At 36.3% G+C, this 17,580-nt stretch overlaps 1 protein-coding gene across 13 annotated transcripts in view; it reads right to left on the bottom strand.

Annotated features, from left to right (window-relative positions):
• PDE1C (phosphodiesterase 1C) overlaps positions 1-17,580 on the bottom strand; it is a 551,218-nt gene that overhangs the window by 132,528 nt on the left and 401,110 nt on the right. For all 13 annotated transcript variants that reach the window (XM_032286655.1, XM_032286659.1, XM_032286653.1 and 10 more), the window contains 4 exons: positions 13,119-13,232; positions 11,371-11,553; positions 10,353-10,419; positions 5,701-5,817 (listed from right to left, as the gene is read on the bottom strand). In XM_032286655.1, the coding sequence (XP_032142546.1) occupies positions 5,701-5,817; positions 10,353-10,419; positions 11,371-11,553; positions 13,119-13,232 (481 nt within the window). The remainder of the gene's footprint in view (positions 1-5,700; positions 5,818-10,352; positions 10,420-11,370; positions 11,554-13,118; positions 13,233-17,580) is intronic.

Raw genomic sequence — 17,580 nt, 5'->3', positions numbered from 1 at the left:
ACCAAGGATGCTATATTTAGCAAAGCTATTTTTCATTAATGAAGGAGAAATAAAGCCTTTTCCAGACAAGCAAATGTAGAGGGAATTCCTCATCACTTGACCAGACCTACAATGAATGCTTAAGGATATCTTACACCTGGAAACAAAGAAACGATATCTACCATCATGAAAATGAAAAATGGAAAAAAAAAAAAAAACTCACTGATAGAGCAAATACACAAATAAGGAAGAGAAAAAAATCCAAATGTTACCACTGCAGAAAACCACCAAACCACAATTATAAACAATAAGAATGTAAGAAAGGATACATAATAAATCTGCAATCAATTAATAAAATGACAGGAATAAGTCCTAACATATCAATAGCAACCTTAGATGTAAATTGGTTAAACTTCCCACTTAAAAAATAGACTGGTTAAATGGATTTAAAAAAAAAAAAGAAAGAATTGATGATCCAACTATATGCCACCTAAAAGAAGCTCTTTTCACCTGTAAAGACACATATAGACTGAAAAGAAATAGACATTTTAAAAAATCCCATGCAAATGGAAATCAAAAGCAAGCAGGAGTAGCTATACTTATAACAGATAAAACAGACTTTAAGTCAAAAATAGTACAAAGAGACAAAGTTATGGTATAATGAAAAAAGAATCAATTCAGCAAAAGGATATAACATTTCTAAACATACACACACCTAACACTGAAGCACCCAGATGTATAAAGCAAATATTATTAGACCTAAAGAAGAGAGAGACTCTAATACAATAATAGTTTGACACTTTGACATTCTATCACGGCATCAAACAGAACATCTATACAGAAAATTAACAAAGTTGGATTTAAATTTCACATTAGACCAAAAGGCCCTAATAGACACTTACAGAACATTTTATCCAAGTTACAGAACACAGATTTTTCTCATCAGCATGAAGAACATTCTCCAGCCTAGACCATATGTTAGAACACAAAATAAGTCTCAAAAAAATTAAAAATCAAAATAATATCAAGTGTCTTCTCAGATCACAATAAAATAAAACTAGAAATTAACAACAAGATGAAATTTGGAAATTATACAAATACATGGAAATTAAATAACATGTTCCTAAATTACCATTCAATTAAGAAAGAAATTAAGGAGGAAATAAAAACATTTTTAAAGTAAATGAAACTCTAGACACAACATATCAAAAGCTATGAGATAGCAAAAGCAGTGCTATGAGGGAAATTCATAGCAAAAAATGTGTCCAAAAAGTAGAAAAATTCCAAGTAAACAATCTAACACTTCACCTCAATGAAGAAGAAAGTAAGATCAAACCAAAGTCAAATTAGTAAGAAAAAGAAATAATGATGATCAGAGCAGAATTAAATAAAATAGAGAGTAACAAAACAATGCAATGGAGCAATAAAATGAAAGTTGATTTTTTGAAAACACAAACAAAAAAACTGCTAGCTAGACTAACAAAGAAAAAAAGAGAAGATTCAAATAAACAACATCAAAAGTGAAAAGGGAGATATTACAACTGATACCACAGAAATACAAAAGATTATCAGAGACCATTACAAACAACTATGTACTAACAAACTGGAAAACTTAGAGGAGATTGATAAGTCCCTGGACATACAACTTACCAAGACTGAATCATGAAGAAATAGAAAACCTGGACAGACCAATAATGAGTAATGAGTTTGAATCAGTAATATAAATTCTCCCCAAAAAGAAAAGTCTAGGACCAGATACCTTCACTATCAAATTCCCCCAAACTTTCAAAGAACTAACATCAGTTCTTCTAAAATATTCCAAAAAATTGAAGGGGAAATTTCTTCTTCTCCCTAACTCATTCTGCAATGTCAGTATTTCCCTGACACAATAACCAGACAAGGCTGCAACAATAATAAAACACAACCACAGGCCACCACCCTTGATGAACATAGATGAAAAATCCTCAACAAAATACTAGCAAACTGAATCTGGCAGCACATCAAAAAGATAATACACCATGATCAAGTAGGATCAATCCCAAGGATACATGGATAGTTCAGCATATGCAAACCAATAAACATGATGATACATCATGTATTAAGAGAATGAAGGACAAAAGCCATATGATAATCTCAATAGATGCAGAGAAAACATTTGATAAAATTCAATATTCCTTCATGATAAAAACTCAACAAACCAGGAATTGAAAGAACATATCTTAACATAATAAAGATAATATATAAAAACACATAGTTAACTTCATACTGAATGAGGAAAAGTTGAAAGGCTTTCCTATAAGAACTGGAACAATACAAGTATCTCCACTTTTACCACTGCATTCAACATATTACTTGAGGTCTTAGAGCAATCAGGCAAAGGAAAGATATAAAGGGCATCCAAATTGGAATAGATAAAGTCAGATTTTCTCTCTTTGCAGATGATATAATCTTATATCTAGAAAAACCTAAAGACTCTATCAAAAAAAGTCTTCGATCTGATGAATCCAGTAAAGTTGCAGAATACAAAATTGACATACCAAAATCAGTACTGGCTTCTCATAGTGACTCATACCTGTAATCCTAGCATTTGGGGAGGCTGATTGCTTGAGGCCAGTAGTTCAAGACCAGCCTGGGCAACATAGTGCAATCCTATCTCTACATTAAAAAAACAAAATAAAAGTTGCAAAAGTCAGTAATGTTTCTATACATGAACAACGAACTAGCCAAAAAAAGAAATCAAGAAAGCAATGTCGTTTATAGTATATTTACAATAGCTACCAAAAAAAAATACCTAGGAATAAATTTACCCAAGGAGGTACAAGACCTCCCTAGGAAAAACTACAAAACATTGAGGAAAGAAATTGAAGAGGACACAAATAAATGGAAAGACATCTCATGCTCCTGTATGGGAAGAATTAATGTTGTTAAAGTGACCATGTTGCCCAAAGCAATTTACAGATTCAATGCAATCTCTATCAAAATACGAATGCCATTTTTCACAGAAATAAAAATATATATATAGGGAGCCCCAGAAGAGACCAATTAGCCAAAACAATACTGAGCAAAAACAACAAAACTGGAGGCATCACACTACATAATTTCAAAATATGTTACAAGGCTACAGAAACCAAAACAGCATGGTAATAGTATAAAAACTGATACATAGATCGATGGAATAGAATAGGAAACCCATAAATAAATCAACATATTTGCAGCTAACTGATTTTTGACAAAGGCACCAAAAACTTACAAAGGACACCTCCTTCAATAAATAAGTCTGGGAAAATGGCATATTCATATATAGAAGAATAAAACTAGACACCCATCTCTTATCATATACAAAAATCAACTCAAGATGTATTAAGGACTTTAACACAAGACTCAAAACTGTAAAAACCAGAAGAGTGAAAAAACACTTCAAGACATTGGTCTAGGCAAAGATGTTATGGATAAGACCTCAAAAACAGAGGCAATAAAAACAAAAATAGACAAACAGAACTACATTAAACTAAACATCTTCTGCATGGTAAAGGAAGGAAACAAGAGAGTGAAGAGGCAATCTGTTAAATATGAGAAGCGTTTGCAAAATATTCATCTGACAAAGGACTAATCTCCAGAATGTACAGGAAACTCAACTTGGTAAAAATAACAAATAATCCCATTGAAAAGTGGGCAAAGATGTAAATAGACATTTCTCAAATGAAGACATATAATGGACAGTGCATATGTGAAAAACATGCTCAACATCACTAATCATCAGAGAAATACAAATCAAAACCACAATGAGATATCATTTCATCCCAGTAAGAATAGTTATTATTATTTTTTAAAAGATGCTGGTGAGGAGGTAGAAAAACAGGAGAATTTCTACACTGTTGGTGGGAATGTAAATTAGTACAGTCACCATGGAAAACAGTGTGGGGATTTCTCAAAAAACAAACAAACAAAAAAACCCAGAAAAACAAAAAACCCTAAAAGTAGAACTACCATGCAATCCAGCAATCTCACTACTGTACTGGGTATTTATCCAAATGAAAAGAAATCAGTGTATCAAAGGGATATCTGCACTCTCATGTTTATTTGAGTACCATACACAATCAAGCTAAGTGTCCATCAGTGGATGAATGGATAAAGAAAACCTGGTATACATACATAATGGAATACTATTCAGCCATTAAAAAGAATGAAATCACGTCATTTGCAATGACATGGATAGAACTGGAAGTCATTACATTAAGTAAAATAATCCAGGCATGGAAAGACAAATAGCACATGTTCTCACTCAGATGTGGGAGCTAAAAATGTTGATCTTACACAATTAGAGAGTAGAATGATAGGTACTGGAGACTGGGATGTGTGTCGGGGTTCAGGGGTTGGTGATAAAGAGGGGTTGGTTAATGGGTACCAACATACAGTTGGTTAGAAGGATTAGGCCAGGCGTGGTAGCTCACACCTGTAATCCCAGCACTTTGAGAGCCTGAGATTGGTGGATCACAAGGTCAGGATACTGAGACCATGCTGGCTAAAATGGTGAAACCCTGTCTCTACTAGAAATGCAAAAACTTAGCTGGGCATGGTGGTACATGCCTGTAGTCCCAGATACTCAAGAGGCTGAGGCAGGAGAATCACTTGAACCTAGCAGAGGTCACAGTGAGCTGCGATCGTATCACTACACTCTAGCCTGAGGGACAGAGCAAGACTCCATCTCAAAAAAAAAAAAGACAGGATTAAAGTCTAATGTTCAATAGCAGAGTAGTGTGACTGCAGTTAACAAGACTGTTTTGTGTACTTCAAAACAGCTAGAAGAGAGGACTTGAAAGGTTCCCGACACACAGAAATGATAAATACTGCAGGTAATGGACATCTTACTAACCTTGACTTAATCATTACATAGTCTATGCATGTAAAAAGTATCACATATACCCTATAAATACCCACAATATTTGTACTAAAAATATATATATACAAATATACAGTCCCTAGGAGAGTATAAAGAACCATGTCTCTGGAGAAATCAAGATGTTGTACAGAAAAAGACTTGTGTTTTCCAGAAGCTCATCCCTTTGATGAGAGAAGTCAGAGGAGCTCGAAACCACAGATGTTGGCAGATGAATACCTCAAGTCCTTGAGGATCTGACCCCACTTCGAGAGTCTGTAGTATTAGAAGGCTGTAGGGAATTGAACACTGGAAATGATTCACGTTCTTTTACGTAAAGTTGGAGAATTAATTTGAAGCATAAATGGTGGGGAAATACTAATGAGCTGTCACAGATGATAAGTGATAGTACTTGTCTGAATGAGCCAAGTGGTGGGAAAAAAAGGTTTACAGAGACAGCAGATGCCCACTCTGTCTCCATTACTGTCTCTCTGACGGTGTTGGTTGATAGGACACAAAGCCATGTTGAAATGAGACCTGTGAACAGAGCCTGAGGGGGAGCTTGGTTATTTCGGGATTCAGGTTGTAATTCCAGGAAGACCAGAATCTAAATGGGTCTCTCCATTCTCTCCCATCTCTCCCATGCCACTGAGATCCACCAGCAGGGGTGTAATCAAAAGCACCCTCCACAGAAGAATTCACAGCAGTGGCTATCCGAAGGATGCTTCCTTAGTCGCCTGGAGCAGTTTTCATTCTGCATATTAAAAGTATCTGAACCCAAAGGTCATATGAGGATAAACACATGCACGTAGTTTATTTATTTTTCTTTTTAAAGAGATACTGACCTTGAAACGGCTGATCAGATCATAGCGTGTGAGTAGTTCATAGAAAATAAATTTCAATGCATGATCCCCACTGGCCTCATTGAGGGAAAAGACATCAAAAGACCACTTGTCCACATCCTACAGGACAGGGTGGAGAGAAAGAACACATTAGGCCAATGTCACTTACACACCTACCAAACTCCCCACTTTCAAATCTGCCTGCAGCCCTCACTGGAGATTTCACAGTGTGAGACTCTTACAGCCTTTCTACTCTCAAATTTTTTTCAGTCTGGCTAGCCTACATTATTTAAAAACATTAAATAGTTTTATTACTAATAAAAATAGCCATAATTTATTGAGTACTTATGTATGGCAGGCATTATGGTTGGTGATAAATGTGCAATTTATCCTGAAAACAACTCTAAGTGATAGATATTAGTCACATTTTACAGATAAGAAAACTGATAAATTACCTAATTTCCCTAACACTCAAGGTGAGTAAGTGCTGGGGATACAGGTGGGGCCAGAACACAAACATAGATTGGATGCCTGATATCAGTCACCTTCCATTACGCCCTGCAGCTGCTACCGTTTAATTCGCTACAGCCTAGGGCGCTTCTCTTCTCTGAACTTCTCTCCGGTCCCTTGACACTGCCCGATGACTTCCTCTAAGTTTACAGTTAAGAATGTTAACTCATTTGTAAGAGTTCAGAAACATGCGTGATATAGAATACAAAATAATATGTCACATCAGTCTAAACTGCTGAGCTGAAACCAAAAAGAAGGCATTCGTTTCATAGGACATAAAAATGCTACCGTTTCTGGAGTCACTAGTCTGGGATCTTGTCCTCAAATCTGTAAGTCACTTTACTGAAAAAAAAGTAAAAGGAAAAACTAAACTGAACATACACCTTATTTACCATCCCTGAAGATCAAAGTCTTTGCCTGTAAATAGCTACTCCAAAATATATGTAAATATAGTCTGATGTGCTTTGGCTGATTGTAACCAACTTCTTATGGATGTAGTAAACAAAGATTTGTTTAAGCAATAGTTAAAGCAACAGTCATTTGGTTTTTCATGGCACCAAAAGTCTCACTTCCTATAGTTAAGTGAAGCATACTGACTTGAGCTGACAGCAAGGATCCACATGAGCCCACACTGCCTACAGGCAAGGCACCCTGGTACCCTGGTAGAGACCTTGGTTCTCATAAGTGACTCTCTTCCCAGCCCTCACTGAATTCCAACATAATCTGTCCATCATAATTTTGTTCTTGTTCAAACATTCTATGTGTCAAATTCATCCCAAGGCCATCAAGGGTCTCCCTCCTGGATGCTAATAAACAGTTTTCAGGGAAAACAGAATTGTATATAGGAAAATCAAACACTTCCAGATAGGTTTCAATTGAGTTGTTCCAATTCACACTTAATGGTAACCTCACTTCAGTCTTCAACGACTGCCCCTCTATTAAAATAACCAAAGAAATGGTAAATACTGCAGGTAATGGACATCCTAATAAGGCACATTCTGTGAGCACATTTTCTGTTCCAGGCACAGTGTGAGTGTTTATACACATTTGCAAAACCTGGCAGGTCTAGAGATTGGTGTTACTTTCTCCAGTTTTATAGATGGCCACCTCAGAGAGATTAATTGAAATGTCTAGTGCCATAAGGTACCAGAGCCAGGTAATAACCCCACTAACAACCCCTAGTGATCTCACTGCCAACAGATGAAATAGTAAACTCCATGAATATGTGCTGTGACCCAGGCCTCATCCCTTTAAAATCCCACTGGGGCCCAGGCTAGTGGGAAAACAAGGACATTTAAGATTAACCCAAGTCCTAAAGCTTTACCTTGGTTACTATCATTGGCACTGCCATGAGTCACATATAATATCTGATATTCAGTCCTAAGGAAAAAGTCACTGACAGCTCAGAAGTTTGGAAAACATTGTGTCACTTCTGACAATTTGTAATAGTGTCCAGAACCAATAAAATAGGAAAGGGCTAGAAATAAAGAGATTATCATGATAAAAAGCCAAGATTTTTTGTGACTATCAGGACTTAGAGAACCAAGAGGATGAGCAAATAGAGGCAGTGAGATGCATGTCCTCTTTGGTCCCTCATGTTAGGGAAGCCCTAATTGTAATTCTCAGTCTAATGTTCTTCAGAACCAGTTGAGGGGCTCAGCAAAAATATGGATTCTCCAGTGGAGACTCTAGAGAATCCTGGTGTGGGGCCTGGAATCTGCATTTTTCATAAGCACCCAGTTTAACTGCCTTCAGCCATTCTTCCTCTTTTGCCACATTTTACCCAAGGACACGTCCTACAGAGAAATTGCAGGAACTTCCTGTTAGGCTAACACAAAGGAAGCCTGAACTCCTCATCTCCTTCCCACTTTAAAGCTGGAGTCTTTCCAAGGTGTCACCTCCTGAGTCACAAAACAGATGCCCTTCTAAAGAAGAGCACACAGCTATATTTCCATTAGGCTAACCTCAGAAGACTAGAGATAGAACACCTCAAGTTAGAAGCTTACATCTATACTTACAAATAATGGAAAAAGTAGAAAGAACATAATGCAACATGTTTCAAATTTAGAGACTAGTTCATTGTTCTCTTACTTAAATATCATTTTATGTCGTGTTCTTACATTAACCACAAAGGTTAACATGACAGTCACAAAAGGGTTATTTTAGGGAATTGTATTCTCTCAGTCTATGGGGAAATTTTCTGTATAAAAGAAAATAGTGATTCCATATCACTACTATTTTCTGGCAATGAAGTAGAAATAATCTTTTTTCTAACATGAAGCACATAAAGAGAGAAACAAGAGTCTATATCTGTGATCTCTCCAACTCATTGCAAATAAAATCAGCATCTGGAGAAGTGGAAAAATATTATATTATAAAAAGCTTTGAACTCCCCCATTAAATAGGGGACACAGCCAGGAGAAATAGCAGCTTCAGCCTTAATGCATGTATCAACAATATATGTGGAGAAGTAGCAATTTATTTAGAGAGCTAGTAGGTCTTCCTTTTCTGAATAATCGAAGTACCTGTCCTTTCAGACAACATGTGTGCATTTAAGAATTTATTTTCCCTAAGTATAAAATAACAATTCATGCCCATCACGGTTTATTCCAATTTTTCTTGTTATTCTGCATAGAAAAGAGGCTTCAATTTGGAAGAAACATTTAAACAAATATCTTGGTATCAGTATACCCACTTGTATTTATGCTCCTGATAAAGGAAAAAATTAACGACAAAAGATGGCTTTAATGTTTCTAAGACTCTGATTGAACGTTTCAGGTTCAATTATAAAAATCAATGCAACTCCATAGTGGATGTTAAGAAACATCAGATTTCCTGAAGTGATTTCACTGATTAAAATGGGAAATATCACTGTACCTTACACTAATGTATTGGGCATCAGATTAGAGGTTAAAGAAGAATGAGAGAAAAGACATGTCTTCTTGCCGGGTCCTACCTGAGTATCCTTCCTGCTTTTAAGATTAGGTAAGAAGAGACAGAAAGAGTAGAGATAAAAAAAAAAAAAAAGGAGAAATGAGAACCTATGTACATCTGGTCTCTCAAATTCAGCTAGTAAATGTCTCTGAGACAAGAGAAAGGTCTGTGAGTATATAATCAAGATGGTCCCAAGGGGCTCTTTCCTGACATTAAATTAATCAAGAAGCACTCCCCAACTCCTAACTCCATGAACAGGTAATTTAGCTTCTGAAAATATCATCACATTTTTCAGGCTTTAAAGAAAGAAAACAATGGCTTTAGCAAAGGTCAAAATGCTATAACGTCCCTGAGCACATGGCCCAAGTCCATACACAGACAACATGCGATGCCAACGACCTCAGTGATCCTGGGCTATAGGATCAGCAGCACACCGGAATCCAGAAGCCAAATCAAGTTCAGCAAATCTCAAATACCCTCAGACCAATGGATCTTCATCAACATCTGCCTTCAGGAATGCATCTGCTTTGGGGCTCCTAGAGATATTCTATACAATTCCGAGAACTTGCCTGATTAGAGGTAATTCTGCAGGATTTAGCTCATTTAAACTCAAATATTTGTATGAGTTCCAAGGGAATATTTGGCTCAATGAGAGTCTCGGGAAAACAATGGGATGTATAGATGGGACAAAGGCTCTAGGGCCATACGTGCATGCAGTAAAACATTACTAAGAGCTTAACATGTGCTGAAAATTCTGGTGTCAAACATTATCTCTGTCTCTAACTCTTTTTTAAAATCTTGCTGAGTTTTGGTTTATTCATGTATAAAATGGACTTGGAGTAGGTAGTCAGATAATGGTATAATTATAAACACTGAAGATCCTCCTAATGTTGAATACTTATGGCCAAAACATATTGATCTTGTGAAAAAATCAGATAAATCTCATAATGACATATCACTGTATAAAACCTAAAGTACTCTAGAGTAGTAGAAAGAAATGAAACCCACACAGAGTTTGATTATTTTTAAATTGGGAAGATGAAGGTTGAAAAGACAGTGATACTTTTAGAACAGACAATAAAAAGATAATGAAAAAGTCAGGAATTAGTGGGAAAATAACTGTAAATGAAAGTCTCTTATTTTCTAACAAATTTAACTCTATTTTTTATTAGGTACCATGTACATTGTGAAAATCTTTACATTGCTATTACCTTTAATGCCTCAATAACAGCTGGTGGATAGCTCAGTCCAACCATGTTTGATGTCCGTCTGTACATTCTGCAAAGGTAAAAGGGAAAAGTGCAACATGATATCTTAAAAAGTGGGATTTGTAGTCCACAGATTCATACCAAGTATTGACAAATAATGAAAAGTCAACTGGGGTGATCCAAAGAACCTAAAATTTGTTTTTTATATTCACTCAAGTGGTCTAAGGTTAATTTCAGAAGAAATTAAAGCAATCCCAAACACATGAACCATGGGGGGAATAAAAAACTAACTCTATAGTCCCCAGACTGGAAATTAAATTATTAAATAGGTCACTTCTATTGCCATAGTGAATTATAGTACAGAATAGACAGAATGCAGTGTAGTAATTTAACCTGAATGAAGAATCCCTATGGGTAACCCATTTAGAAGAGCTTGTTCTTTAGAAGTGTCAAAAACAAGAAGGAAAAATGTCCCAGGTAATCTTTGAACTCACCATGGTATTTCTAAAACGTGTAATTATATGATAAGGATTGTAGGAAGAATATATCTATTCCTGGAATCTATTGCTGGGTAAGGGGGTCAATTTGATTTCAAAGAGTAAAATAGCTAAAAAATTGAAGTGTCAATGGGGACTTCAAACCACTGAAATGAACTCTCCTCCCCTTGGGTCAGCAACCTCAAAGCATCCTAGATCTGTTCAAAATGGAGATATCATCCACATACTTCAAAAGATGATAGATGAGATGATTTCCTGCTTTAAAAATTAGAGACAGAACTCAAGCTAAATATTCTCTGGTAAACAAAAAAATTCTGAGCAAAAGCAAAAGCTTTTCTTAATGATGCTACAGAGATTAAAATAGATATGTTTTTGCCATTTCTCATTCAAGACTATCTGTTTTTACCCACAATTTTCAGTATTTATAAAGATAGGAAAACTACATTAAAGCAAAGCTTCCAGTTATTGGAAATGTGTTCCTTTTGGGGCTTTAGTCACTGAATGACAATGAATGACATCTTTACCTCTCCACAAATATCCCAGCCTGCACTGCGTGAACGATGCTCTTGAACCTGGGCTTCTCTTCGCTCCTCCTGAGCATCATTCCCATCTGCCGTGTGAAGGTGGAGGCCAGCCAGTCTCGGACCTCAGAAGGCACAGCATCTGACTGAATGTCACTTAGCTCATCCTCTGTATCCAGGAGTCTCCTGAACGCAAGAAACAGAACCAGGACACTGAGCTTAAACCTGCAGCTGGAGCTCTCTGTTCAAAGCAGCTGCTCTTCTCTGCCTCACCTGTATGCAGGTGCAAAGAAACCAAATTAAATTGGCCACAAAAAATACAATGCTTTTTTGGTAATCCTTATGTAAGCTCACCATGTGTGTTTCAGGATGGTCTTGGCCCCACTGATATTTCACGATAGTTCTCTCTACCAGACTGGACAAAGGAACTGGTCCATTGCACCCAGAAGCACTCTGTGGCATTTCAGTGAAATTTAAACCTTCTATTTAAAAATGCATTCACAGGGAGCATTATATTATTTCACAGATGGACAATGTGATGTTATTTTGTTTTTAATAAATGGACATTTAGAGAGTTCGCAAAATATTCACTAAATCACAGCAACGGAGTCCTCTGAAGTAGTGATCCTAAGTGATGACAATTAATATTCTTTATCATTTGATAGGTTGTTACCAAAATTTAAATGTCTAAATTCAAGCAAAATTTTCAAAATGATGCAGTTCTTTATTTGCGCACAATGATTTAAATTGTCTGACAGCTGTGTTTAGCTGATTTTTCAAATTTGTTCATAGGTCAGACCACTAGAATGGAACACAAATAGCAATATTAAAATGAAATCTAAAATAGCATTTCATTTTTATGGTAAACCCAACTAAAAATTAGCAGTAAAAGTAGCTGTCAATATAAGGGTGTATGGACTTTTTTTTTTTTTTTCTTTTAGACTTATTGATTGGGCAGGGGGTAAGGAGAGGAAACATAATATTTAGAAAAAAAAAGCTGTGACATCAAATTTCCTTAAATTAGAAACCAAGTCTGTTGCCAAAATAATAATAATAAACCATACAAATCTTAGATTACTGTGAAATCCTTTCAGATTGGAATTTGGCAAAGAAAAGTAAGGCATCACAAGTCCTGACAGAGAAGCCTGTCTGAGTTAGGGGGAAGAAACCACCTTTCATGTTCAACATTTCAACATTTTTCAAAAGGAAAGTAATTTCAAATACATGTAGTAACTGAAACCGCTTTTATATTTTTAGATAATTCAAGTGGAGCAAGTCTGCTAAGTAAATCAGCAACATACATAAGATCGAAGAGGCAAAGTTGGGTGTTTAAGAGAACACATGCTTCTCAATCGCTTGAGGAGCCTCCATTTAATGGATGTTATGAATTAAAACATAAACACGACTTTTAGACTGACACTTAACAACACACTATAATTACAATAAAGCTCTACGTTTATTTCTTTAAATCTTACCAGATTTTTAAAAATTAGCTTTTCTCCTCTTTTGTGATCTCACTTCCTTGTCATGACAACCATGTGAGATAAGTTCTATTAGCTTCTTTTATAGACAAGGAGATATAGAGAGTAAATGACTTGTCCAGATCTATTCCCTTTGTTTGTGGAAACTAAAACTCCAAGATGAGTAATTTGAATGTCACCCCATTCTTGGCATGGGGGACAATGTCAGAAAAGCCATTTAACAGAAAATTTACCATCACTATCCTAATCTCTTTGTCATTTTTAGCTTACCTGGTTTCATCAATGTACACAGATTCAAGCACTGTGGCTGCATATTCCAAATTCTTCTTAAGATCTACCACTGAAGCTTCCCCTCTCTCTAACTGTTTGACCAAAGACCGTAATCTAGAAAAATAAAAATATATAATTTCATTAGAATAGAGGAAAAAAAGAATAATCCTACAACTATGGTGACACATTTTATAGTCGTTGAATATTCTCAGTGTGATACATCTGAAAGGAAAATAATTATGGACCAAAGGAGTAAGTAATAAAATAAATGCATACTTTTTTTTGCCATTGTGAAGTAAGAAGAAAATATTTCTCTCCAATCAGGCACTGATCATACCTTTTAGCTAACTTTCATCTTTCTGAACCCTCAATTATCAATGATTTTGCTTTTTCTAAAATTTTCATCTTTTTTGTTCTATGTGAATGTAGTAAATCCTGACCAGTAGCAAAATCACCATACATCTCTTGAGATTCTGTTCTGTTGAAGGCAGCTGGTTCAGCAGTGGCCCCAGATAACGGCAGCCCCATGACCCAGGCATGTCCCAAGACAGATGAAAAGATTTAAACCACTAATAGAACCACAAGAGGGCTACAGAAAGAACAGATGAAAGTAAATTGTTTTACTGGACAGCAAAAAAATCATTCTGAGAGCAGATAAATACCCTAGTTAAAAAAAAAAAAAGGACATATGAAGATGGATTTTTAAATCGAGATGCTCCAGACTATACAAAAGAAACAATAAAACATGTGTTTCTGTTATTTATAGGAACATTATATGCACAGAGAAGGACTTAGTATTCATGAGAACAATAAAATGACTACAGATGATCAACATGCAGTAACTAAGAATACTGTGAATACCACAGAGATTTGGAGTTTGGTCAACTCTGCAGGCTATTTGATAACCAGCAATGAAAAGAGTAGAGACTTTGAAGACAAACTGGGGTTTCAAACTCACTTCATAATTTAGTAGTTGTGCAACCCTAGGTAAGTTATGTAACATCTCTGAGTGTTATCTTAATGAAGAGCAAAGTATGAAATTTCTGAAGCTGACATAAAAATTGAATGAAATTGATATAGAGTAAATGACTCATGGTTGTTCTTTAAAAAAGCGATTGTTATAACTATTGTTGTTGTTATTCAATGACTTTGATCACTGCAGGTAACTAAATGAGAAACATTCCAGCAAGATATTTAAGATTATTGTTGAATCTCCACTTCCCTTGGTAATATGAAATCTGCTCTCACCTTCCTGACTTCAAAATAGCCTCAGACTTAAATTAATAGGAGAAAATAGGTTGTCTTCTTGGCCAGGTAGATAAACTACTTCCTTCTGATTTTCATGAAAATGACCCACAATAAAGAATGAGAAAAACAATCTTGGATCAACCTTAAAAAGGAGGCAAGAGGGTCAACCATACAAAAATTTTCAGGAATTTCAATGGTATAAAATACAAATAAGATTAGGTTCAGTTAGTTTCTACCTGAATTATGAATCTCCAATATATTAAAGGGAAATATGCAAAGGAAATCAGCAGAAGCCTCTGCAGGCTTGGAAGTGAAGGTCGGTCTTGTGAATGCCATTAGCAGCACTAGGAAGAGCTCTGAATTTCAGAGGCAGCACGGGACTGGGAGTTGGCAGGGAAGGGCCTGCCAGTCACTCACACAGAAGGGATGGCCAGCCTGCCAAAGAATGGGGAGATGGCAGCAGGGAGCCCTGACTGCTGTTCCAAATAAGGATTGGAAGCTCTTTAGCAAAACATATTCCTGGCTAACTCTGCCTCCAGTTCTGACTCTCACCTCCAGGGGCCCAGCTACCCTCTAGGCTGTTTGGTCTCTCAAACAACAAAGTAACAGGAGAGTAAAATTTGACTTTTAAAAAATGCCTCTCTTCATTTGGGACTTAAAGATTCTGATATGAATCTGCATTGATATGAATCTCAATTCTAGAACCTAAGAAGAAAGAACAAAAACAAAGAAAATGATAGAAATTGTAAGAGTAATAGAAGAAAAAACCAGAAGATCTAATCTACCTATAATAAAACTTTCATAGGAAATCAACGACAGAAGCGGCTTTAATCAAATAAGTTTTCCTAGGCTAAAGTAAAACTTGTGTAAACAGATGAATAGAGATCAAACACAATTTTTTCAAAGTAAATTTAAAAAACCAAACGTATGCTGCTGTAATTTTGATTTCACAGAATAAAGAAATGAATTTGAGAAAATAAAACATAATACTTACAAAGTAACAAAAAGAGATTGTCTTGGCCATCGACTTCTATCATGCCAGACATCAAAAAGTAATTTAATAGCAGTATCAATTTTTGAGAATAATATGGGAAAAATTCAAGATATTTATATCTACATCTGTAGACTTACCAAGTACATGACAAGTCAATAAAGTTATTCTCAGGTGTTGAAAACTTCAAAATTTATTATCCATATCCTTTCCAGAAAACAAAACAAACACAAAAAAACTTTAAAGCATACTCTAGACAGTGGTCTTCCAAGGGAGTGGATTCATGAGTCTCCAGTTAAATGGATTGTCGATTCATGACCTAGATTTAACTAACTCAAACTTTATAAAATGGACAAGTCATTTAAAAAGATTCTGGAAAGAGGAGGCAGATGAAATAAAATGCTGATAATACAAGAACAACTAAACATGAAAATGAGCTGACACTTCTCCTTTTACTAGGACAATCTCCTGTTTCTCATACAAACACTTCCTATGCCACTTTGACAAACTAAAAACTAATTCTCATCAGTTGAAAAATAATTGGAAATATTAAGGACATTATTATGGACTATGGACTTATAGTCACTACATTTTAACCATTCCACTCCTGGGAAAGCACAGTATTGAGAGAATCAAGTTATGAAGGGCCTCATATCGCCTTCGTCAGGGGGCTGGGACCCCAGGCCAGAGCAGGAGTGGGGCCTTCAGTGAAAGCTTTACTCAGAATCTCACTCAGCAGTTCCAATCAGTAGCACTGAAATCAGCTCCACTGGAGAGACCCAGGCTTTGTGCCACAGTTAGCAGAAAGCCATTTAGAGGCTTCTCCCTGATGTAGTCACCAGTGGTGCCAGGCAGACATTGGGCAGTCACATTTATGCATTCAGTGTGAAGTTCTGACCCAACAGGAAGCTGCAAATAGAAAGCAAAACCCTAGCCAAGTGGCTTCAACGGATCCAGAGAGGAAATGACACAGAAATAATGCACCTTTTGGATGCGTGGGAGACAGTAGCAATTTACATGTACCCCTGTCTTTCCAGCTTATGAGATAAGCAGAGGATTCAACTTCCTGGCGGATGGCGAGGGAACCTAGAACAACCCGTCTCCCTGTTTATAGAAAAGTACCCAGCTGACATTCACCTCCCTTTACTCAAGGATGACGAAACAGAAAAAAACATTCATGAAGATACAGCAATAAAGACAGAAGAGAATACAGCATTCAAAATGCGAAAGGACTCACTTTTGGGGAAAAAAATTTCACGATTCGAAACAGAAGTGAATTTTAGGGAGCATCTGCTGTGTTTTCAATACAATTCAAAAAGACATAGATCTATGAAACAAAGGTAAAAGCCCAAATCAACATAATAGAAAGTGTCTTTAAAAAGAAACAAAACATGACAGTAGAAAGACTACGAGAACTTACTGTCAAAAAGAAGTAAATGGTGACCAGTTTGTATATACCCATCTCCCGTTTGGCTGTCACCCATGTCAGATACAAGCTGTAGCTGCCAACTTTCTGCTTTATGTAGCTGGCATACAAACCCCAGCGATTCCAGATGCTCCTTTCAAATTCTGTTGAGCTTTAGCATAACGTTTTCGGGTGCTTATGCTCCTTCGGTTCCTCAGCCCACCTTTCTCTAGCTCTTTATCCTTTCCACTTAGAATATTCAACCCTGCCCTGCCAGACCCTACCTACCTCTTGGTGAAATTGCTATTCTTTGGGCGAAAGAATTTCAATTCGCTTTTTTATCATTGGTCAATTAGCAGTTTCAAAAATTCCTGAGAATAAGGACCCCTCTTTATTTGTCATCATAGTGAAGGTATTCCCTAGATTTTAATCTACCTTAAGAAGGGTTGTCTGAAAATTAGCCAGGATCTTTCATACTCATGTTATTAAGTATTTTTGTTCAATTGTTAAATACTAGTTCAGGCTGGAGGGCTCAACTGCTCTCCTTTGTTTTCCTAGTAAAGTTGTCTAGATATTTTTTCCTGTGAAATCATTCCATCTAAAAGGCAAATGTCCTCAGGGGCCAGGTCCCATGGTATGCTGTAACCCAGATTTAGGAAAGGTGGATATCTGGTGTTTTAATACTACCCAGAGGAATTTTTGGTCTGGGCACCTAAGGGGAATTTATTTCATGAGCATTCAAAATAAATTTACAAGGAAGGAAGGTAGAGAAGTGGGGAAATACACACAAACACAAATAATAAGGTTTCTCTTCTGAG

This window comes from Sapajus apella, unplaced genomic scaffold, assembly GCF_009761245.1.
Source record: "Sapajus apella isolate SASKATOON/1434 unplaced genomic scaffold, GSC_monkey_1.0 scaffold19, whole genome shotgun sequence".
Classification (NCBI taxonomy): domain Eukaryota; kingdom Metazoa; phylum Chordata; class Mammalia; order Primates; family Cebidae; genus Sapajus; species Sapajus apella.
The sequence above is the reverse complement of the archived record's forward strand: the minus strand, read 5'-3'. Positions and strand labels throughout refer to the sequence as shown.